We start from the raw sequence: 22,566 nt of genomic DNA, 5'->3' as shown, positions 1-22,566 counted from the left end.
CAATAAGTAATGTATCAGCATTCACCCAGGAACAAGGGATAAAATATTTTCTTTCCTCCTTTTGATACCAAGTTACTAGAATTCTAACAGTAACTCAGGAAACATACAATGCTTCCTAGTTGTTCTTCCTTCCATCTTTTCACCCATGATTCCCAGATGTTTCTTAACATTATAGTGGCTGATTGTTTACTTGTTTTACATGAAACTGCAATTTCACTATACAAAATGTTACAGCACTTAATTTGGCTTTCTGCATATAGGGACTTAATCTCTGTTTCTTAAATATGCATACAAGTCATCCTTGGGCAACACATGACCATTATTGTCTCTAGCCCCTCCTTGCTGGGTCAGTATCAATTTTGAATGACAGTGAGTACCCAGAGTCCCACTTTTAGAAATTTAGCCTAAGGGAATTAGCTGAGATGAGATCAAAACTGGGTATGGGTATGATAATTATCATTTTTAGGGAATTTATGATTGCAAATAATGGCAATTCTAAGTGTCGACCAATAGGAAATCTTAAAACTACAACCCATCTATAGAATGTAAAGTATGTTATTTCTGCAAGGGATTTTATGTTTTTGTTTGTTTTAGACAAGATCATGCTATTTACCCCAGGCTGACCTAGAACACTACCCCAGTGTGGTTTTGAACTCTTCATCCTCCTGCTCCATAACTGGATTATAAGTGTGCACTACTCCCCCGTCTCTGCAGACTTTTTAATGACATTGAAAAATATTCTCATGTGGCTGGCTAGAGTATTATCTATCTGTAGTCACAGCTAACTGGAAGGCTGAAGCAGAAGCCAGGTGTTGAGTGCTATCACCCCCTCAAAAAATCCCCCACAAAATCAAGTAATAAAACCTAAAATATAAAATTGTACAATGTACCAAAAAAAATCTCTCTAATGGGAGGAGGGGGAAGGAAAATGTGGAGCTAAGTAAGATTCTCAATTAGTTAGGTAAACAGAGGACCAGTAGACAGAGATCAAAGGAAGAATTAGGGAAAAACTATCATGAAAAGAAATTTTACTGTAGTATAAATCTACTTTGATTCAAAATTGCACATAGTTTGCAAAAGAAATGAGAAGGCATCTATTACATAGGTACTTGTTATTTTTTCATTTTTATAGGACTAACTTTTCCAACATTTTACATAAACAGGCTAAATTTAAAAAGGCAAATGAGATTACAAGGAAGAAATGCATTAATAGTGGTCAAAGAAATGGTTATGACAGCTCTCTATATTACCATTGACAAATCCCCACATATTCCAAATAACACTATGATCACTCAGAAGCCAGGGTAGCTGTTCTGCCCGTGAATGATTGTTCTGGATTTGAACACCCCTCTTCCACCTTTGGCTAATTGGGAAGTCCTGAATGTGATCACTTGTCTCTCTGGACTTTGTTTTCCTCATTTATCAGTGGTGATAACAATAGACATAATGTGCTTGTGAAAGATAAAATGTGCAAGTCCTCTGGTTATGAAGGTGAGTACAGAGGTAGGGCTCATCAGGAGGAAATGGGTCACTTGGGGTTTCTTCGGGACTGTACTTTGTCTCTGGCCTTTCCTGTTCCTCTGTCGTAAGATGAACAGTCTCCTCCCGCACATGTTCTTGCTACCACGCTGTCCTCACTTTAGCTCCAATGTAATGGAGCCAACTAACTATGGAGTAAAACCTCTGAATGTGAACCAAGTAAATCATTCCTTCTTTTAAATCGTTTCTCTCAAGTACTGGGTCACCATGACAAAAAGACTGACCAGCACAGCACTGAAGATAACCAGCTTATTGTTCCTCAGCCCTGAGTACACTAAGAAATAGCCAGGTGTCTTAGTCAAAAATTATCACCTCTGAAAATTTCCATCACTTCCAAAAGTAGTGCCACCAACCTGGCTGCAAGCATTTAACACTTGAACTTGTGGCAGACATTTCATATTCAAATTATAACTTTCAGCTAGACACTTAGGGTTTATGCTTATAATCTTAACTACTCAGGAGACTGAGATCTGAGGATTGAAGTTCAAAGACAGCCCAGGCAGAGAAATCCAAGAGACACCTATCTCTAAAGAGTGAAATGTCAGAAGTGTGGCTCAAGAGGTAGCACATCAGTTCCATTCAAGGTCTAGTACTCTCTGTCACACACACACACACACACACACACACACACACACACACACACACACGCACGCATGCACGCATGCACGCATGCACGCATGCACGCACGCACAATCCCCTCCTCTCCCAATTTTCCACTCCTGGTTCATCACCTTTAAATCTAGCCTCCATCAAAGTTTAGGGTGTGGACAAAATACTCACCTTGAACTGTTTTATTTGAGGTGTTTTTTTTCAGGGGGGGGCACCTTAGACATCTCCTCATACTCTTCGTTTTGATCTTAGATTCAATGCTTATTTTTTAGTTTTGTGGAATTTAAGTCACTGTGATCTTTGCCTAAGTCAGTGATTTTCAACAGGGAGCCATCAATTCTGCCTTCCAAGAATCTCTGCAATATCTGGAAACATTTTTTGTTTTATAACTTGCTACTGGCAAGTGAGTAGAGGCTAGAGATTCTGTTAAATATACTGCAATCCATAAAACAGACCCCAAAACAAAATATCAGTAATGCTACTGCTGAGAAGTCATTGTGTGGACTAGCAGGGCAGAGGGTGAGGAATAAGAAGGATATAGTCTTTGTATGAATTCTAGATGCATTCTCACCCCACCACAGCTAGTCCAACATTTGTCTAAATTTTAGTTGTTGAAAAGGAGTATTGAGATGCTTTAATTCTGTTTTCTATCACAAGGGTCTTAGTAGCTTCCTAATGGATAGATAATTCCAAAGGCCTCCTCACTCTACTTCCATACTGTGAGAATTTCTTCCTAAAGAATATAAAATGCCCTTGTCCAATAACTACATTGCTTCCATGTGGTATATCAATATAGAATGGTTTGGCATTTCCCGAAAGCTGGTAATCCTGTTGAAATTATTATCAAACCCTTCAACATACTAGAGAAGTGGACATTGATAGGCACTTCAGAGAAAGCTAGTCATAAATTATAAGCTATAATATATATAATATATATATTATATATATAATATATAATAATATATAGGTGGGTGCTTAGATTCATAGATGATAGCTATCTGGTATGTGTAGTGGATGGATAATGACTCAGACCTAAACCAAAATATGCCTTCCACCAGGATATTGATTTCCATTTTTTGCACCTAGATGTTGAGCTGGATGCTATATTAGAACTGTCATTCAGACCTAAAGTCATCTACTGGGCAGGAATAGGATAGATGAATAGGATACATGGAGGCAAGTTAACTTATCCACTGATGTCTTATTTAAAGGAAATATAAATCATAAACCAGTGTAAGATTGAAAAAGTTTCAACACCATATTCATTTGCAAGATCTCTTCATCTTAAGTCTACCATTCCCTCGCTAGATAAAAACCCTGAACGTAGACATACATCTTTGTTTCAGCTAAAAATGGAATCCATAATTACACTGTTTATCTGCTTTGTTTCCTTAATGAAGGGGACTGTGGAAGCCCATTTCTGCTTGATTATCACAAAGGTATCATTTTGTGAAGTTGCACAAAGGGAATGGGAGCTTGCTGGCACCCAGTCATGAATGGGAATGCATTCACAGAGACAAAAAAAAAAAAAAGAGGAAGGCTTTTAAAATGGCAAATCTATTCACTCCCAATTGTCTGCACATAATTGCAGTGAACCCAAGTCAGTAATTCTCATTAGGGACATTTGTTGCTAAGAGAAAATTAAAGAAATTCAATTGTGTGGATGCTCTATTGGATGCTTCACAGTGAGTAGCAGGTCATGGTGACCTCAGCTTTAGATATCCACTATCCCCAGGGAAGGAAGCAGAGTGGTGTGACAGTAAAGACTGCTCACATCTGGACTGTACCACTCACAGCAGTGTTACTTTGGGCAAAGCATCTTAAGTTCACTGAGATTTTGTTTCTTTATATGTAACAAGGAATAGCAGAGCCTCACTCACCATGTAGTGATGAGGATTCATTCATACAAATGACCTGGTACTGTGTTCAGTATGTAGCAAGTGCTTAGAGAGCATTGGCTACAAAGGTTTTGGTTGTTTGTTGCCTAAATAATAATGGTGGTGGACTGAAGTCATAGCTTAGTGGTAGAACACATATCGCATGAAAAAGATCTCAGGTTCAATTCCCAGCACTGGAAAAACAAAAGAAAAGTACATGATGTATCACTCCCTATGAGACATAGGACAATCTGATGTTTAACTTTCAGTTCTTTTTGGAAACCGAAGGAACTGCTCTAGCAGAACACCATACTATATGTCTGTACTTTTGTACGACTGTGAGTTTTCAATGCCCAGAATTAAATAACCCAACAGACTGGTGTCAAATTTGGCTATTGGTTTGAAGTTCCACAGATAACAGTAGTGCCTGGAAAATATGTAGGGTGTTTTCTGTAGCACTCTAGATAAAGAAAGGTCCATGTTATTTAGATCCAATGTGGCCATGGTTTTATATAATTTGTACATTTCCCCAAAAGCACATCAAATAACTTCCAGCCAATCTGTAGTCATGCTGCAAATAGACTCAACGTTTATCACCACATCAACCAGGGAACCATACAATTGTCAAAGGAAAAGCATTTCATTTCCAGAAAGTATCATGGCCAAATGAGTTTTGCCATAGGAAGGATTGGACTCATTCCACTGAAGCTGAGCCCAGGCAATTAGAATTAGAGATGGTGAAATTATTGGGCTTATTTAAATCATGTGTATGTGAGTGTGTGTGTGTGTGTGTGTGTGTGTGTGTGTGTGTGTGTGTGTGTGTGTGTGTGTGTACTGCCTCACTGTTTGCCCCAAAGACATTTTCTTTCTTCCTTTCATTGGCTCAACTCCACAAAGCAGAGAAACATATGTGCTACAGACAAATAGCTCCAGTTTAAATTTTCTCTTTGCCTCCCTGGGCAAATTGTTTATTCCAATCCTCTTGCCTCCACTGAACTGTCTGCAGGCAGAGATCAAAATTGTTCCTACCTCAGTTTATTTTTTAATCTCATATTTTATTATTGCATAAATTAATACATGTAAAGCACAACAGCATCTGGCACACAGAAATTCCATAACATAGCTTCTTCCATGTATAGATTTTATATGCTATTTGCATATGGCATATATACTAATAATCTATGACTTTGTGTAATTAACCTTTATTTCACTTTGACTCATTTTTTTGAAATTCAAAGTTCTTTAAAGATAAAAGGGAACTTTTTTATAATTTTTTTTTGTTGTTTGTAGACCTTGAACTCTGAGCCTGGGCCCTGTCCCTTCAGCTCAAGGCTAGAGCTCTACCACTTGAGCCACAGCACCACTTCCAGTTTTCTGAGTGGTTCATTGGAGATAAGAATCTCACAGTCTTTCCGCCCAGGCTGACTTTGAACCGTGATCCTCCTATCTCAGCCTCCTGAGTAGCTAGGATTACAGGCATGAGCTACTGTCCCCTAGCTAAAAGGGAACTTCTTAAATTCAAAATCAGAATTGTTCTCCATAAAAAGAGATTAAAAGAATAACAACTGGACAGCGCCCAGGCCCAGAGTTCAAGTCCCACAACCGCCAAAAAAAAAAAAATTAAAAGAATAACAACTGAGAAAATGTTATCAAATTGTAGCCAGATCCAATGAGGTTTTAATTTCATCTCCCCAAGATAAAAAGACAGAAAAGTAAATGAAAGAAATTGAGGTACTCAACAGATTAATGGGTTTTTAAAAGCATGGTGTATACCACGGAATATTAACACAGCCATAATGAGAAATACAGTTATGCCATTTACACAAAAATAGATAGAACTAGACTTTATATGGAACAAGATATAACAAGCTCAAAAAGTCAAGTATCACAGGGTCTTGCTCAAATGTGGAATCAAAATAATGAAGGTGATGCTAGTCATGAGACTTAAATGTAGAAGGACTGCTGGGGGGAATCAGCTGGAGGGGAGAAAGGAAAGGAAAGGGTATTGAGGAGTGAAGAGGATCGAAGTGCATACATAAATATGAAAACAGCATAATGCAATCCACCAAACAACTTTAAAAAGGAAGGAAGGATGGCATCTAAGGAACACAATGGAGGGAGCAAACTCGTTCATAGTACATTGTACCCATCTAGGGAATTAATACAGTGAAACCCTCTTGCATTGATGTATACTCATTCAAAAAGCAAAATAATAATAATAATATTTAAAGGCTTTGTGTTGACAACTTAACAAATGGCTCAGGAATTCTGAACTCTTTCAGAATTTCATGAATCTAAAAATTACATGAGATTTTCCATGATTTTGAGATCACTTCAAAGTAAAAGTCATCTTTAATATATAAAAATAAGTGGTAAAAATTTCCTCCTCACAACACAGAGACATAGAGTAAGAGCTGGGAAAATGAGATTCTCACTAAATGTTCCTCTGGGTTGTGACATGGGCCTGGGAGATGATGTTACCTGTCACCTGAGGGGAAGGTAACTTGCCATGGCACTGAGGATCCTTATTCTTTGTCTACTCATTGTAAAGCACCATTTGGGAGCATCATTAGCTTGGTGGCCCTTCCCAGGAATAGTACTGCCAGGTACTGGGGATTGGACAGTACTGATTGCTAAGACCTTATAACCATTGGAATCAGATAGACAGCCATCTGCTTGAAATTACTACCCAAAAAGAAATGGCTAGGAAAAGGCCAGAGGAGGAAAGAGAAAAGTCATGGAGCAGCAACAGCCTACATTTAAATAGGACTCACAGTGTGGCCATGACTTCCAAATGGTTCGCATGCAACCACATGAACTGGGTGGAAAGGAGGACACTAATAAGTAGAAAGGCTAACCACCCAGCTGATGTCACACAGCAGTAGCAGAATGCATGCTGGTGGTTACTACTTAGCTCTGTATCTGCCATTTTATGCAGTCTGTATATATGTGCATGGCATGTGTGTAGACGTTATGTGTCACTCTGTTAGGACATGCACATGCTTTCATCCATTTATGCCATTCCATTTGAGGTGATGATAGGCATCTCATCTTAATATAACTGACCCATTCTTGAAGTCTCATGCTCTGGCTACACTAAGAAAAACTGTATTATATTTCAACCCCAAAATATTTTCTCCTGGTAAAGAGAACTCAATGAAAGAGCCTTTCCATAAGAAACAATCATGTTAGTATATAAATGCTTTAGTGATCATCCAACAATTACCTAATTGCTAGCCAACAGTCAGTCACACTGATGGCACTCAAAGCCACAGTATTCCAGGATGGACAGCATACCATGCATGGTTCTGACATTCAACTAGAGATATCTGGAATGTAACTTCGGAAGTTGCAATTACACGACGCTTTGTTACAACCCTCCTGTTTGGGAATTACAAACATAAATCATATATTCCTATATAGACAGTGTCCATAAACTTTATACAAAGTTGGTATGTCAGAAACCTACAAGCATTCTATTGGGAAAATATTAGTGAGCAGGCTTCCTGTAAAGTGTACCTGTTACCACTAGCATGCCCATTTTACAGGTAAGAAAACTGAGGACTAGCAAGACGAAGCAGAGCGGGATTTTTTTCCAACTTGTCTTAAGCCTTAACCACTGTGCTGTAGGAGCCATCATCATTATGGTCATGATGGCAGTGTTCTACTGCTTATGCTGTTTCTGTCATGGATCTCATTATTATTTAGCATTTCAGGTACTAGACCAAATTCCTAAAATATATTGTTTCACTCACTTCTCACGTCAATTTCTGAGAGAAGACCTCTTAATCTTATAGTCTACAAATAAGAAAACTGAGACTTTTTTGATCATATTCACGGGACATAAACTATTTAAAATAATTTAATTGACTACCAAGTCTTTATAGTGTGCCTACTATGTGCTCCTCCATGTACCAGGATTATTTAGTGCTTTGAAATTGACATGATATTATTGGACATGGAACTTCATAAATAGTAGGATTTGGTTTAGAGCTGTGCTTCAAAGACATTACGTATTTCACTATTATACATTTCAGTGTTCTTTGTACAATAAAACCGTGCAATTGTATCATGAACTTTGTCTCACCTTAAATAATACGCCATAGCTTTTGTACATTTCTTCAGATGTACATATGTGTGGCTGCTAAACCTAAGTGAATCTGAGGCCAGAGAAATAGAAAATAGAATTCTTATGATGCATAAATGATAGCTGATCAAGCCAACACAACTGCTTCAGGAATTATAGCTTATAGAGTTGCTTGGCAGACGAAATCACTTGACTAATTAGAAAATAATGCATTATGCTGTGCCTAGAAAAATCTCAGAGCAGCAGAAGCAGAACTGCATTCTGAGTTGCTGTGGGCTGTTGGGCACAACACCGAGCCTGTGAATTGCATCCTTCATCCCTTTTCTTTTGTTGTTGTTGTTGTTCCTGTTCCTCCAGCCCAGAAACTGAAACAGACCCTGGAGCCTTGTGATACTGAATATCCTGCCTTTGTCTCTGAGCGCACCATCAAGGAGACCACTGGGAACATTGCTTGTGAAGACTGCACCAAGTAAGCCATCTCAGCTCAATTTCCTCTTCCCTGCCACATACCCCTTTCTGCTTAGTATAAAACTGACTAGACAGGACACACAGTTAACACTGAGAGGGCAAAAGGCATGGCTGCCCTCTTGCATGAAGGTGTATTTCTAGCAACTTGGAAGAAGCATCATTCAGTCTTGTTATGTGTGTCCAGGGTTGGTTCAGAAGCATTCAAAGCATGTGACAAACATCTTAGCACATAGATTGCTGTTGTTGTTGATATTTGAAGAAAGCCTTAACTGGCATTTTCCTAAGTGATACTTGGCAATTTCAGCTCTGAGTTCAAAGAATGTCTTTAGATCTCTTTATTTCAGGTACCAAGGTTTCAGATTCAGCCAAGTCCCTTGTAGTGGAAATGGTTTCCTCAATGGTTCAATGTGCTTTTCCCTTTTTACTAATATAATAAAGTGTCTTCTATTAGTTTTATTGGTCATCTTGGAGTTTCTGATCTCCTCATTCCCATTGGGCAGTTCCCTGTTGGGGTAATTTGATCTATTCTTACTAATTTGGATATTTTGTATTTTGGATACTATTTCTTTATAATTATCCTCATTGTATTGTATATGTGTTTTCCTATTCCTAGGTTACCTCTTCATTTTTTATGTATGTTTTTGATGCATTTAAGTTTTTTTTAATATAGTATTATTTATTCTTTGGTTTGTGAATTTTGTTTCTTGGTTTAAGAAATTATTCTCTGCTCTAATAGCATAATGATACTGTCTTATACTTAAAAATTATCTTTAAATATCTGTATAAAGGGGTTGCCATTTAACAAAGCAATTTATGAATACATTATATCATGGTCAGTGACATTCCTTTTATTCTAAGTACTTTAATATGTTGCCTTCATATTTAGAACTATAATCTCAATGGATTTTGCTTTTATGTGTGGGTAAGTGGTATGAGATAGGATTCTGATGTGGTCCTTTTTGAAATAATTGGCTTGTGCTTTATTTTTTTTGAAGAGGGAAAGTGTTTGGGATCAAACCTAAGGCCTTGTATATTTTAGACAAGCACTCTTATTAATCTGTATTTTTTATTGAATAATTTTAATTTCCAGTCATTTTATAATGACATCTATAGCCCATCTCTATGCAGATTTGTTTCCTGACCTTATGGTTTGTCAATTCTTACACCAATATCATGTCAGAGTTCATTAGTAGTTAAAGTTTTGTAAGATGACTATATGAGGCCATATATCCTTACCATAGTTTTTGTTCATCTAAGTTATATTGATACTCTTTAGCTCTTTATTATTTCATATTTTGGAATCAGCTAAGGTTTTCATTAGTTACAGACTAATTTGAAGATAATTGTTATTTTTAAATAATGCTTGATCTTCCCATTCATAAACTAAGTAGATATCCTTATTTATATGTACATTTCTATGTCTTCACTCACCTTATAATTTTATTTATTTACAAAAAGTTTACACTTTTTGAATAAGAGAGTAAATTTAAATGTAGTTTTCTAATGTGTTACACTAATATGTGAGAATATCACTTTTCTATCTGTATTAAATATCTTCTAGCCAACAAATGGATAAATGCTTTAGATCTACTAGTTTAGATCTAATTCTTTGACTTCTTGCATTAGCAGTTATGGCATATGTGAACATTTTCCTTTCTAATCTCCATACTTAATTATTGTTTTGTGGTTTATTGCATTAGGCATGATACCTTACTGAATAGATGCAATAAGTGTAGTCAACCATGACTGATTCTTAATTTAAATAATTGTTCCAATAATATCATGTTATGTGTGCATTTTCTTTAATTGTAGCAAAATATAAATAATGCAAAACTTACTTCAGCCATTAATAAGTGTGCAATGCAGTCAGATTTGTGCAGCTATTTTTATTACTTCTTTCTAGAATTGCAATGGAATTTTGTTACTTAAGCATTCATTCATTTAAGAAAAACTTCCATGAGAATTTATGTTGCTCTGGTTATTATTTGAAGCCTGGATTGATGTTAAATTTTATGAAAAAAATATTTGTATATTTTAAAATAATTTCTTTTAAATTATAATGTTTTTACATTGATTAAATGTACACATTTTGTGATGAAGTATGTACATTTCCCAATTTAAAATAGATGGTACATTCAGATACATATACAATCATGCATGGCACAATCACATTTTGGAAAGGGATGGATCACACATATGGTTATGGCTATATTAGATTATATTACCTAGTGATGATGTAACTATCTTAATTCAGTGATGCTCAGTGATGAAATCACCAAATGACAACATCTCAGAATGTCACTAAGAAATACATGACTGTGTGATTATGTGTATGCTCTTAAGGATCTTAAGTATTGGACAAGTGAAACATACTTGATTTTCCACATTAAAACTTTTCATTAAAAGAAAGGAAAAGCATATTGGTAAATTAAGTTTGGTCATATTATGTCATAAATTTTAACTGTATGGTCAAAATCGAAAGTTTCCTATCTTATACTATCACTTGTCTTTTTTATTAAGATACTTTTTAATTATGAAAAAAATCACATGGAGACTTTCATTCTGTAATATTTGAAGCATTTATTTTAAGGTAGACTATATATTTCTTGTAGGTATGGTAGAAACCATATACATCCCAATGGCTGAGAGTTGTGAGCTGTGTAACTAACCACTAGTGAGCCAATTTCTTTTGTGGTTAGGTATCTCTAACCTTTCTTTTTAAAATGATTTTAGTGATTGTATTTCTTGGAATATTGCTGATTTCATCTCACTTTCCAGGTTTATTGGCTACATTTAGAAATAACATTCCTTTTTGATTGAAATGGTACCATATCTGTGATTTTGCCACCTTTTCTTTTAAAAGAATTTTACTGATATATAAAAATTGTACATATTTATAGGGTGATATATTATGATGCTTTAATATTGATATAAACTGTGAAATATTCAAAATAGTATTAACGCATCTATCTCCCTAACATTTATAATTTCTTTATGGTGAAAACATTAAAATTCTTTCTTCTAATTTGTTTGAGAAAATTTATACTGCATTGCCCCCTTTCAGACTTGTGAGCTTTTATATCCTCCTTGTCTCTGTCTTCCTGCCTCTCTCCTGCCAGTTTTCTCTTTTCCTTTCCAGACTGCCAGCAATATGTTTGTTTTGTTTTCTATGCTTTGAGTTTACTGTTTTCATTTTTGAACATTTCTGTGTTTCATGTTCAGCTTGCCTGTGTATTTCCTACTTGTGTGTTTCTGCATCTCCATCAACCTAATATATGTTTTCATTATTAACCACTTCTAACCATTTTCAAACTTAAATTTTTTATCTGTAAATGTTTAAATAGTGTTTTCAGTTTCCTAATGCACTAGTTATCTTTTTTATGATTGATGTCTGCATGCTTTTAACTATGTGTGGAAAGTTGCTTTGTATTATAATACTTGTCCACATGGTTTTGAAAGCAAGTTGTGCTCTCAAGTAGTGGGGTACAGGGATCAATATTTATTTATTGGACCAATTGTCCTGATTCAGCTCAAACTTTCCTTTCTCCTTTTTCTTTTCTTTGTTTCTTTTTTTTTTTGTGGTGGTGGTAGAAGGGGTTTCTAGTTTAGATGTCAATCCTTTACACAAGCTATGGATTTTTTCCCCCTGAGATTAACTTCTGCTTGCTTTCTATATTTTGTACTTGTATTACCATGTTCATCCCTGTTAAGAGTAGTAATCTTCCTAATAATTACTTTCATCCCTATGTTAATTACCCTCTTTACACACAAAGTACTCCATTCCTTAACATCTGTTCAGTTTGCTAATTGCACAGATAAAATAGTTCTTCCTCAGGAAATATTTCCTAGGTATATTTTCCCTTTTCCTCTCTTTTATTGTTTATACATTAGGGTTTTTATTGGATATAGCTGGCTTTGCATTTTGATTGTCTCTATTATATGCTAGTTTTAATCTTTTAAAATTTGCTGTACTTACTGATAAGTTTGGATTTTTGCCATCAGTTTATATCCTTTTTGTTTCCCTTTCCTTTGCTTATTCTTCTCTTTCTCTATTTTTTGACTTTTTGTGTGTTTTGTTTTGCCTGCTATCTGAATTTGTAGTGTTTTCTCTATTCTTTTTACTTGCTTTTATGCACAGAATCACGTGTCTTCTTAGTAGCTACCCTCCTACCTTTATAAAGTTTAACATGTCCCTATTGGTAGAGCCCCTTCCCTCCTACCAAACAAGCAAAAACTTAGAATCCTTTAACTTGGGATTGATTTCCATTGAGCTCGATATTTAAGCATTTAGTTTTAGTCCAAAAATATTTCATTGCTCTTGCTGCTGAATATGGTAAATTACATGTTTACCTCTGTTGCCACCTTTGTTTACCCATTTTGTTTGCCTAAAAATGATTTTTTAAACAGTACTTTAGAAGTTTCATCAGGAATTATTTGGGAATGGTAAACTTTCTCCTTCCCTAGCTAAAATTCCTTATTTAATTTCACATGTACTCTGCGATGATTATCTCACTGGCCAGAATTTAAACTGGAATATTTTGAAGGTATTCCTTCCTTGTCTACTGACTTTAAACTTTGCACCTTTGTAAGTAGCTTGACTTTCCCCTTCTCTGATGGAGTTATACTGTACATTTTTGTAATCTGCCATTTTAACTGAAGTGATTCTAGATTCAAATTTATCTGTTTGTTTATGTACTTTATTCTGTGTAATGTGTTTAAACTCAAATTGAAATTCACTAGTTTCCTTTTGGTCTGCTGCTTAAAATATCTGATTACTCTCCAGTATAGATGACTTCCTAAATGTTTTATTTGCTTCATTTGAAAATAGGCATTTCTCTTACCCAGTTGTCTTAGACCTCTGCATTAAATTATGACAGCCTGTTTTGATGGTTCAAGTACTTTAAGTTTAAGGATAATGATCTTTGCTTTCTATCTACTTACTGTTATGGTAGATTGTTTGCTCACATAAGTTTTTGCTTTTTTACTAGAATGTGATCTTTACTATTAATTATTATTTCTGTGAAAACAGCATAGAGCTTGAATTTCTTTTTACAGTAATTTGCTTTTGGACTTCTGTAGTGCATCCTATTAGCAGTGACTTTGTGGGAATAACTATTATGTAAGTTTTTTTTTATTTAGGAGTGTCTGCACCATTTAATTACAGTAAATATTTTCCCTAAGCAGGCTAGAAGTCTGATTTCTCATGGGCAGTATTACTTTTCCTTTTCAGAGCCTTTGACAGGGCCAGATTATCAACTTTTTTACACTTAACTGTGAATGTGCAAGTTGGCTTTCAGTAGTTTTTTCTCCTTGTAAGTTCTCTTGTATTTAAACATGTTTGCTTGGGTTTCCTGTGCTATCCAGCGTGTGGCTTGCATATTTGCTCAGTCTGCCATGTCATAGTTTACTCTTCCCACTGGGGATCTGCTAGAGCCCCACAGGAAAGCACTGAGTGATGGTGGCTCAGCCCAGGGGCTGCAGAAATCAGAATGTGAGTCCTGACTCATTAATTACTGTATGACCTTAGCAAGAAAAGTTTTAATTCTGTAAAACTCAGCTCCTCCCTTTAATTGCAGAAATAATAGTAAGTGTATCTTGGGCTTATCACAGAATTAAAAGAGAAAAGTGGTGTGTGATTTTAGAATGATGGGAACAAAGTAAAAGCTTAATGGCCACGTGTACTGCAATGCATAATTCAGTGTGCTGAATAGTTGTATGTGTGTGAATGTCCACTAAATTACAGTCATAGTCTAATCTTCAGTATGCTAGTGTAAATAGCAAGTCCTTTACAGAACATTGACTCACAACACAAATGGGATTAGGACTTTTATATTTTGTGCTTTTTCTCAATTCTTTTCTTTTTTGTGGTAGTGAGATTTAAATTTAGGGCCTTGTGATTGCCAGACAGGTGCTCCGGCTCATTTCATGTTGTGGTAGCTCTTCTTTCTCCTCTTCCCTTCTGACATCGTCTCTCCTCCCTTTTCCTTCTCTTCCTCTTCCTTCTCTTCCTCTTCCTTCTCTTCCATTGCCCTCCTCTTCCCTCCTCTCTCCTCCTGTTCCATCTTCCTTCTCCTCCTCCTCCTTCCTCTTCTTCTCATCCCTCTTCCTTTTCCTTTTCCTTTACTTCCCTCTTCCCCTTCCCTCGTTCTCCTCTAGATGCTCGAGTGAAACTCAGACTCTCTCTTAGCTTTTCCCACTTAAAGCTAGAGCTCTACCACTTGTGCCACACCTCCACTTCTGGGATTAGGACTTCTACAGGAGAAAACTGAGCGAGCAGGTCTGTTTGTGTCTTCTTCCTTGTCAGGATAGTGCTGCGGGGAGCAATCATTAAAACAGAGAGGGAGCTCTCACCAGACAATGAGTCTGCTGTGCCCTGGTCTTAAAACTCCCTTGCCTCCAGAGCTATGAACAATTCAATTCTATTGTCAACAGATTACTCCATCTAACATATTTTGTTAGGGATTCCAATTGAACTGAGATATATGCCATATATACATACTTCCAACACATTCTGTTGAAATATGAATTTTCCTTTTCATAGTCTACTAATATTTAACTAGTATTTCCCATAGAAAAAGGAAAACTGTGTGAAGTAAATACCACCAATTTCATAACTGTTAAACATCTTTTGGATCACACTTGAGCTGGAGTCATCACAACTGCAAACTGACCAGGTAACCAGTATCTCTTAGCAAAGATAGGCAATCATATGTGGAAGAGTGATTTAGGATTCTTATTCTATCATGAGGTTCCTAAGTCAAAAGTATTATTCCTTATTAGCTCGTATTTAGAAACCAGTTTGATTAAATATTTTAAGCCAAACAAATACTTGCTTTTCATTCAGTCAACAGAGGTCACTGCATTCTAGCTTTGGTCCAGCAATTCGGCTGGGCCTCAAGTGGATGAGATGGGTAACTAGTTGAAGCTGGCTTAGGCTGATGAAGCCCTGCTGGGTTGGAGACTCAGGAAATAACAGGGCAATGGGCTGAGTGAGCTCATCAAGGTTTGTTATCATGAGGAAAATCACAACCTATAGAAAAAATGTTTTTCCAAGAAAAATTTCTTGTTCTGTTATTGTTTTTGATTCAGTATTTCACTGTGTAACCTAGAATAGCCTGGAATTCATGATCCTCCTGTTTCAGCTTCTCTAGTGCTAGGATTTTAGGCATGTACCACCCCACTTTGCATGAGGCTTCAAGAGAACCATCCCACATTTCCATTATATGCTACAGACGTCAATAAAGACCTGGGCCTGGATATCAGAAGAATAGCGACTTATGCTTTTCCTTCCCTTTTTAGTACACTTTGGGGGGGGGGGAAGCATAAAGATTTGAACTTGGGATCTTGGAACAAATGGCTCCTATGCAAGGCCACTGGGGACAGAGGAGGAAATGTGTGCGTGCATCCAGGCAGAGGAAAGACCACCTATTGTGGGAAGGTCAGGAAAGCTGTGGAGCAGTGAGAGAGAAGATAAGGGAAGAAGAGGGCCAAATGGTTTCATCCTGTTGATCTTCTTAAGAAGAACTAGTCTTTAAAGATTTCAGATATTTTCTTCACCTTGACATGGAGCAACCAAAAGGCTTGAAGGTGAGAAGAAATGATCATATTCTAGCTAATGGGAGAGAATACAGCTACCACAGTGACAAAGTGGGTCCCCAAAACAGAAGTCATTCCATTTGACAGCCATTTGCCACGTATCTGTTCCGCACAGTCACCGTGTGCACACAGGTGGATTAAATGATGGTGTAATAGATATAGGATATAAAATTAGACTGATACACCCTAGGCTCTTCGGGTGTTTTTGAAGAACTGATCCCTCTTAGACCTGTCTTTGCCTATCCTTTCATATCTTCCACTGCTCCCTTGTATAATTTACTGGGATATACATCTGAGTCTTTATAGATGTGCCAATGAAGGTATCACTTAACATTTTGTGTAAGCTTTGCATTCTTGGAGTGCAGTATGCTAAGGAGGAAAAGGCTATTATTTGATTTTTATCTCCGATGGCCCAATTCAGAACAATAGCCAACACAATTGGTGACAATCAAAAATCCAATCTGCATATGTGCTTTGTGGGAATTTGTCCACTTTTTCTCCAAGAGGAATGAGATTTTTCAGGTCTAATTTTTTTAAGACATTTACTAATTGACCAGTTTTGTAGGTAACTTCAGGTCAGGAGTAATGGCATTCAAAAATAACACAGCGCTATAACATTTGGCTAGTAGTGAACTGGAAACTGAGTTTGGTGAAAATTATAGTATTTTAGAAATTATGCACTAAGATCTTTTTCATGGAAAAACATCTTGCCTTCCGCAATGGAACATAAAACACTGTGTCCATTACAAATGAGTCTCAAGGCAGTGATTACTTTCTTCCACAAGGAATGGTAAGTCATAGAGCAATAGTCCCCCAAAACTATGCCCCTCCCTTAGGGACATGCTTCAGCTGCCATTGGTGCTTTCATACCTAGCCTCAATCTGCCCATCTCTTAGGAGAATTTGAGCCAAACCTAGTGTCTCAACATTCTGCTTGATCTCAGGACACCAGGGCTGATGGTACTAGGCATACAGAGGTCATTTTGGTCTTCATCAAAGCCTGCCTTATTCCTGACCCTATTACTGTGTATAGTTTCCAGCATCATTAGATTTTTTTTTCTTTTTTATGGAAAATCTGTAGACAAGTGGCTCAGTTGCTCTAAATAGAAACCTTCAAGTTGGCAACTCCCAAAATGGACATTTATCTGTGTATAGTGCAGACAGATACATATTATAGTATGGATGGATACGATGCAATGTTTAAAAACGGATTTTCAAAGTATAGGGTTTATTAAGAATGCAGGAGCCTAAAAGAAAATAAGAATTTACATAAGAATGTCATTAGGGTTGGTGGTTTGGCTGCCTTAACCAATAATTTTTGTCATTCACTACCCCACTGATTATTAAATTAATCTGTTATTCAAACAGCAATCGAAAACAACTCAGCCCATATTTTCTGGGCATTTGTGACTGTCAACAAGTTTACAGAAGTGGATGTCTAAGAAGAATGTAATGTTTTATGATTCTCTAGTATGTTATTTTACCTCTTGATAACCTCAGTCCCTTACCCTGCCCCCCAGCATACACACTTTCAGATAAAAGGGATCCACAAAAGTTTCCTGGGTGAAAGAATCCATAGCAAAATTTAATACCTTTAGCCAGTTCAAAATAACTAATCAAAACAAAACTTTAAATGCACACGACCTTTCTTAGCCTAATGCTTTAAAAGACTTGTCACATTTCAGTGTTGGCAAGATGTTCATATCTAAAGCCAATTCATTTTTGTTTCATTTTGTTCTTGTTTATAGTGTGGACTTTGCTTTTTGGTAATATCACTCATCACTTTTCATAAAAATTACATTGTTTTCCATTTCTCTTCAGGATACATACACAGCTCCACTACTTTTCCTGAAAGCCCCAAATTGCCGGGTACACTCTCTTCTCTCCACATACCTTTCATTTGTCCAGTAGGCTGAACAAAGCAATTGTTCATGTAGTGTGTTAGCACATTTCCTGGGCTGCAGTTCTGAGACCCACAGTTCAGGCATTATACTTTCTTATAAAGGACTCTGATTTCATGTGGAGGTCTCATGCTTTGGTGGGTGCTTTAGTACAAACCTTCAACCTGTTCTCAGTGAGTACCCTGCAAGTGTTTCTTCAAGGTGAGTATTCTAGAGACTACCTGTAAAATATATGCATCCCACAACAGGCACTAGAGACAGCCTGGGCCACCACACTAACCAATTATTTAAATGTTCAGGGAGGGTGTTAGTTTGCTTATCTCTATAATGGGCATAATAATGACTCTACTTAAGGTTTGTGCATAGGCTAAAAACAAGATGTACAACCCCCATACTTAGCACAGTGGAATTACTTTATAAATGGAAAAGATTTGTTACAGCACAAAGTCCACCAACCCCTCTGTGCTGGAATTCAGGAAAACCACAGAACTTCAGGCAAGTTCCTATCTTAGATTTCTTAATCCCGAGGCAAAACTCATTTTCGTTCAGGAAAAGGAGATGGTGAGGATCTGGCCTCAGCAAGACTGACCTAGATTAAGTATCTCTTAAATTTTTGCCCCTTCCTTGTACTATTTGAGCTTTTAGTTCAGAAAAATGTTAGAATCCCAAATTCTAAGTCATATGTATTCATTAGTGATCAGATACTTTGTTACCCAATTTGGATACAGACTTTTCCATAGGAGAACATCAGTGCCATGAAGAATATAATTTTGAGGGGCTGGGAAGGTGACTCAGTGATAGAGCGCTTGCCTTGCATGCTCGAAGCCCTGGATTCGATTCCTCAGCACCACATAAGCAAAAAGAAAAAAGCCGGAAGTGGCACTGTGACTCAAGTGGTAGAGTGCTAGCCTTGAGCTGAAGAGCTGAGGGACAGCGCCCAGGCCCAGAGTTCAGGCCCCACAACCAGACCAAAAAAAAAAAAAAAAATATATATATATATATATATATATATAATTTTGAAATGTTAGTGTATAATTGCTTGCTGGGCATAGTGGTTCACACCTTTATCCCATCACTCTAGGGGCTAAGGCAGGAGGATGGTAAGTTTCAGGCCAGCTTGGGCTTTATAGTGAGACATTGTCTTAAAAAATAAAAGGAAAATAACAGTTTTTAAATACTTAATCTGCAAGCATTGGTTGAAATCTCTTTGCACCTCCTGCTGTATAGATTTCCTCCTAACATACTTTCCTTGATCTTGTCTAAATGAGAAGTAAATGTGGCTCAGTTTCCATATATTACCAGTGGCCTTTTCAAATGGATCAAATGTCAAATGGATCAAACTGTCAACTTTCTGTTCCAAAGGGAGAAAAGCACAGAAGGTTAGATTCTTCCCTCCAGAGACAGAGGGCTATATCTCTGCCTTTCCCCCGCCTGGTTGTCTCAGTATCATTTCACCCTTCTGCCTTGCCATGTGATAATGGACAATACTGTGGGTACCCAAGTCAAGTTTGTTCCTTGCTGAATTTTCCTGTCTTGCTCATGTGGCATTGGAAGAACAGAAGCTTCCTCCTGCAACTTCTCCCTGGTATTCTTCCTGTTCCACATCTCAAAAACTTGACAGGAGTGACTTCTAGATAGAAACGTGTCTTTCTAGCATAAGAGATGTCTTAAAAAGACTCTAGCAAATGCAGACTTTTTCAATAGTTTGTCAAATAATACTGAGGCTGGACCACTCAGCTCAGAATAAAAGGCTCCCTTTTTTATTTCTAAGATGGGATTGGGGCCAAGATTGAGTAAGTCTAGCGCTAGCTCTTACAATGCAACCTAATTAGTGCTGTATGTTTGTGGTTACTAGCAAAAAAAAAAAAATAAGTCTTGGCTTTAAACTTTCAAAAAAGAGAGGAGGAACATGCTTATCTTAGGAACTTTATTTTGAATTGCTGAAGTATTGCCATAAAGTAGAAATGTAGTCCAAACTTACACTGCAACCTGGGATTCAAACTTCTGGTCAAGGATGACATGGATCCTTTTTAAACTCAGCTCAGAGAAGCACTGTGCTTTGGCTAGATCTTCACTGATGCTCCTCAGATGTTCAAAGAGCTAAAAACCAGTGCCCCATTTCCAGATGATCACAACACTGAGACTGTGATAGTGCTCAATGTTGTTGTGTAGGTGTTGTTATCTTGTTCTTTGATAAGCAGTGTTTGGAGAGGTTTTAGTACAGGAAATGTAAATTACTGTTTTCCCTCTCTAGTCCGTGATGGAAAATAAAAGGGGCACATGTGTAGAATGATTGGGCAGGTCTCTACCTGACATGAATTAGTCTCACAAACAATTTCCCATTTGTCCATTTCTTCATGTGTGGGAAAGAAGGGTGGGAGTGTGTGGATGTTTGGCTGAGCATACAACGTGGGGTGGCTTTCCTCTTCCATGCCGGAGGGTTAGGATACCAGGAGAGCCCAGGCATATTTTTAGAATGTTTATTTGCATGGGGACTGGAGGAGCACAGAGCTGTATCCACACCATTGATGCTTGGAGGCTGTATTTATGCGGTGCATTGTCTCCCTCCCAGTGGTGGTTTGTGCGGTGACCCCCACCATCCCTATGTCAAAGAGCAATCTGTGCTCCCTGCCTTGCTCTGCCCAGTACTGTACCTGAAGAGGCTTAGCAAGTAACCAAGCCCCTATAGATGTATGTTTATTACTTCTCCAGCTTGTCCTCTGTGGGGTTTTTTTTTAGTTTGGAAAGAGTTATACACCCCTATGGGTATTGAGCCTTATCTGAAGTACTAAAGGAGATGCAGGGATCAAAGCCGCAATGCTGCCTGAAATGCAGCCCATTGGATATAGACACATAATTTCTAGATACAACCCAGTTTTTCAAGGGACATTTTATACCCTCAAGGAAAGAATCATGTGTGCCAGTCCTGGGGCTTGAACTCAGGGCCTGGGTGCTGTCTCTTAACTCTTGCCCTAAAGTCTAGTGCTCTACCATGTGAGCCAGAGCTCCACTTCAGACTCTGCTGGTTAACTTGAGATAACACTCTCCAGGACTCCTATGCATAGACTAGCTTTGAATTATGATTCTCAAATGTAGTAGCTAGTATCCCAGGCATGAGCCGCTATTGTTTGGCTACACAATCCATTTTTTCAATGATCAATTTTTCTAGGGAGATGTAAGTTTCCTTTGATTTTTTTAAAAAAAATTATCTTTAGTTGTACAATGGAGTTGCTATTTAACAAATCACAGTTTATGCATGCAATGCATCTTGATCAGTGTCACTCCTTTCAACATTCTCATGAGGTATCCATTCAGTACATTTTCATGCCTGGAAAGATGAAGTCAAGGACTTTAATGAACACAACAGCCAACTGGCCATTGATTAAGTTTTTGTGGAAAGGAAAAATGAGTGAGCATCAGACCCAAGCATGATTCAGAATCATGAGAGGGGTGCATAATCATAGTTGTGGGGGAGAGGCTACTGGGGTACAATCACTATTTAAGATGCTTCTCACACAAAACACTGCTACATTGACATCTAGATGATAGAGTCTGTATTCTTGAATGGTCCCCTTTCTGTTGAAACATGTTGCATCAGGAGATCTCAGCCTCTGTGAGAATTCATATATAGTTGTTGTTTCCTCAATGCCTGTTTTTCTGCCAAAAGGTTTGTGTCCTTCTCCACATTTACTTTTTCCTTCCATTTTCTCTATTTCATTTACCTTTCACCAAGTAGAGAGCTGAAGCTCAGAAGCACTTATTTAAGTGCCGGAGGTTAATTAAGTTCACAGTGTGCAGTGAGTCCAGGCTGGGAGAGCATACCTGTTGGCATCTACTGAATGTCATGGTAATGTCATATATGTAGACATCTCCCAGACTGAGTTGTTCATCTCAACCTCAGGGTTTTGCCTGGACACTAAGCATGTTGTGATGGAAAGAAGTCTACAGATATCCTTGGCAAGAACCACACCTTTCTGAATGCCAGAATTATGGAAATCTCCATAATTTATCATCGCCTACAAACCCAAGGGAGATTGTGTGGAGTATGGGGGGAAACATTAGCATTGATATCATGAATACCTAGATAGGTTAGGATTGTCAATGCCATCACTTCCTAATTGGGTGGCCTTTGTCAGCAAGTAAGTAGCTCTCTTCCTTCAGTGCCTTTTACTCATCTGTAAAATTGACATGTGTAAGAAGGTAGATGCAGCTAGGATAGGGGATACTTATAGAAAAGTCTGCCTGTAGCCTGGCACAGTATTTAATAGCTGGGAGCTCTTATACTGAGTTACTGGAGATAGGGGCATTCCTTTATGCCTAGCACTTGGCATAGGACCTCATGTGAAAAGTAGAAAACTCTCAGTCGAGGTTAAGATTTTCCATAAGAATAACTTTATGAAGTGTGCGCAACCGGGAGTGGAGATGGGGTAGAATGGGGTAGAATAAAATTCTAGTAGCTTGGACAATAGCTATTTTATGTAATATTTAAA

The 22,566-nt window shown here is 37.5% G+C and overlaps 1 protein-coding gene across 1 annotated transcript in view; it reads left to right on the top strand.

The window, feature by feature from the left end:
- Cacna2d3 (calcium voltage-gated channel auxiliary subunit alpha2delta 3) overlaps window positions 1–22,566 on the top strand; it is a 927,251-nt gene that overhangs the window by 864,403 nt on the left and 40,282 nt on the right. Inside the window, exon 35 of the mRNA XM_042679948.1 lies at window positions 8,470–8,581. Within this exon, the coding sequence (XP_042535882.1) occupies window positions 8,470–8,581 (112 nt within the window). The remainder of the gene's footprint in view (window positions 1–8,469; window positions 8,582–22,566) is intronic.

The sequence above is a fragment of the Dipodomys spectabilis genome, unplaced genomic scaffold, assembly GCF_019054845.1.
Source record: "Dipodomys spectabilis isolate Male_0828 unplaced genomic scaffold, ASM1905484v1 ptg000054l, whole genome shotgun sequence".
Classification (NCBI taxonomy): domain Eukaryota; kingdom Metazoa; phylum Chordata; class Mammalia; order Rodentia; family Heteromyidae; genus Dipodomys; species Dipodomys spectabilis.
Note: the sequence above shows the minus strand (reverse complement) of the source record. Positions and strands in the feature narration are given on the sequence as shown.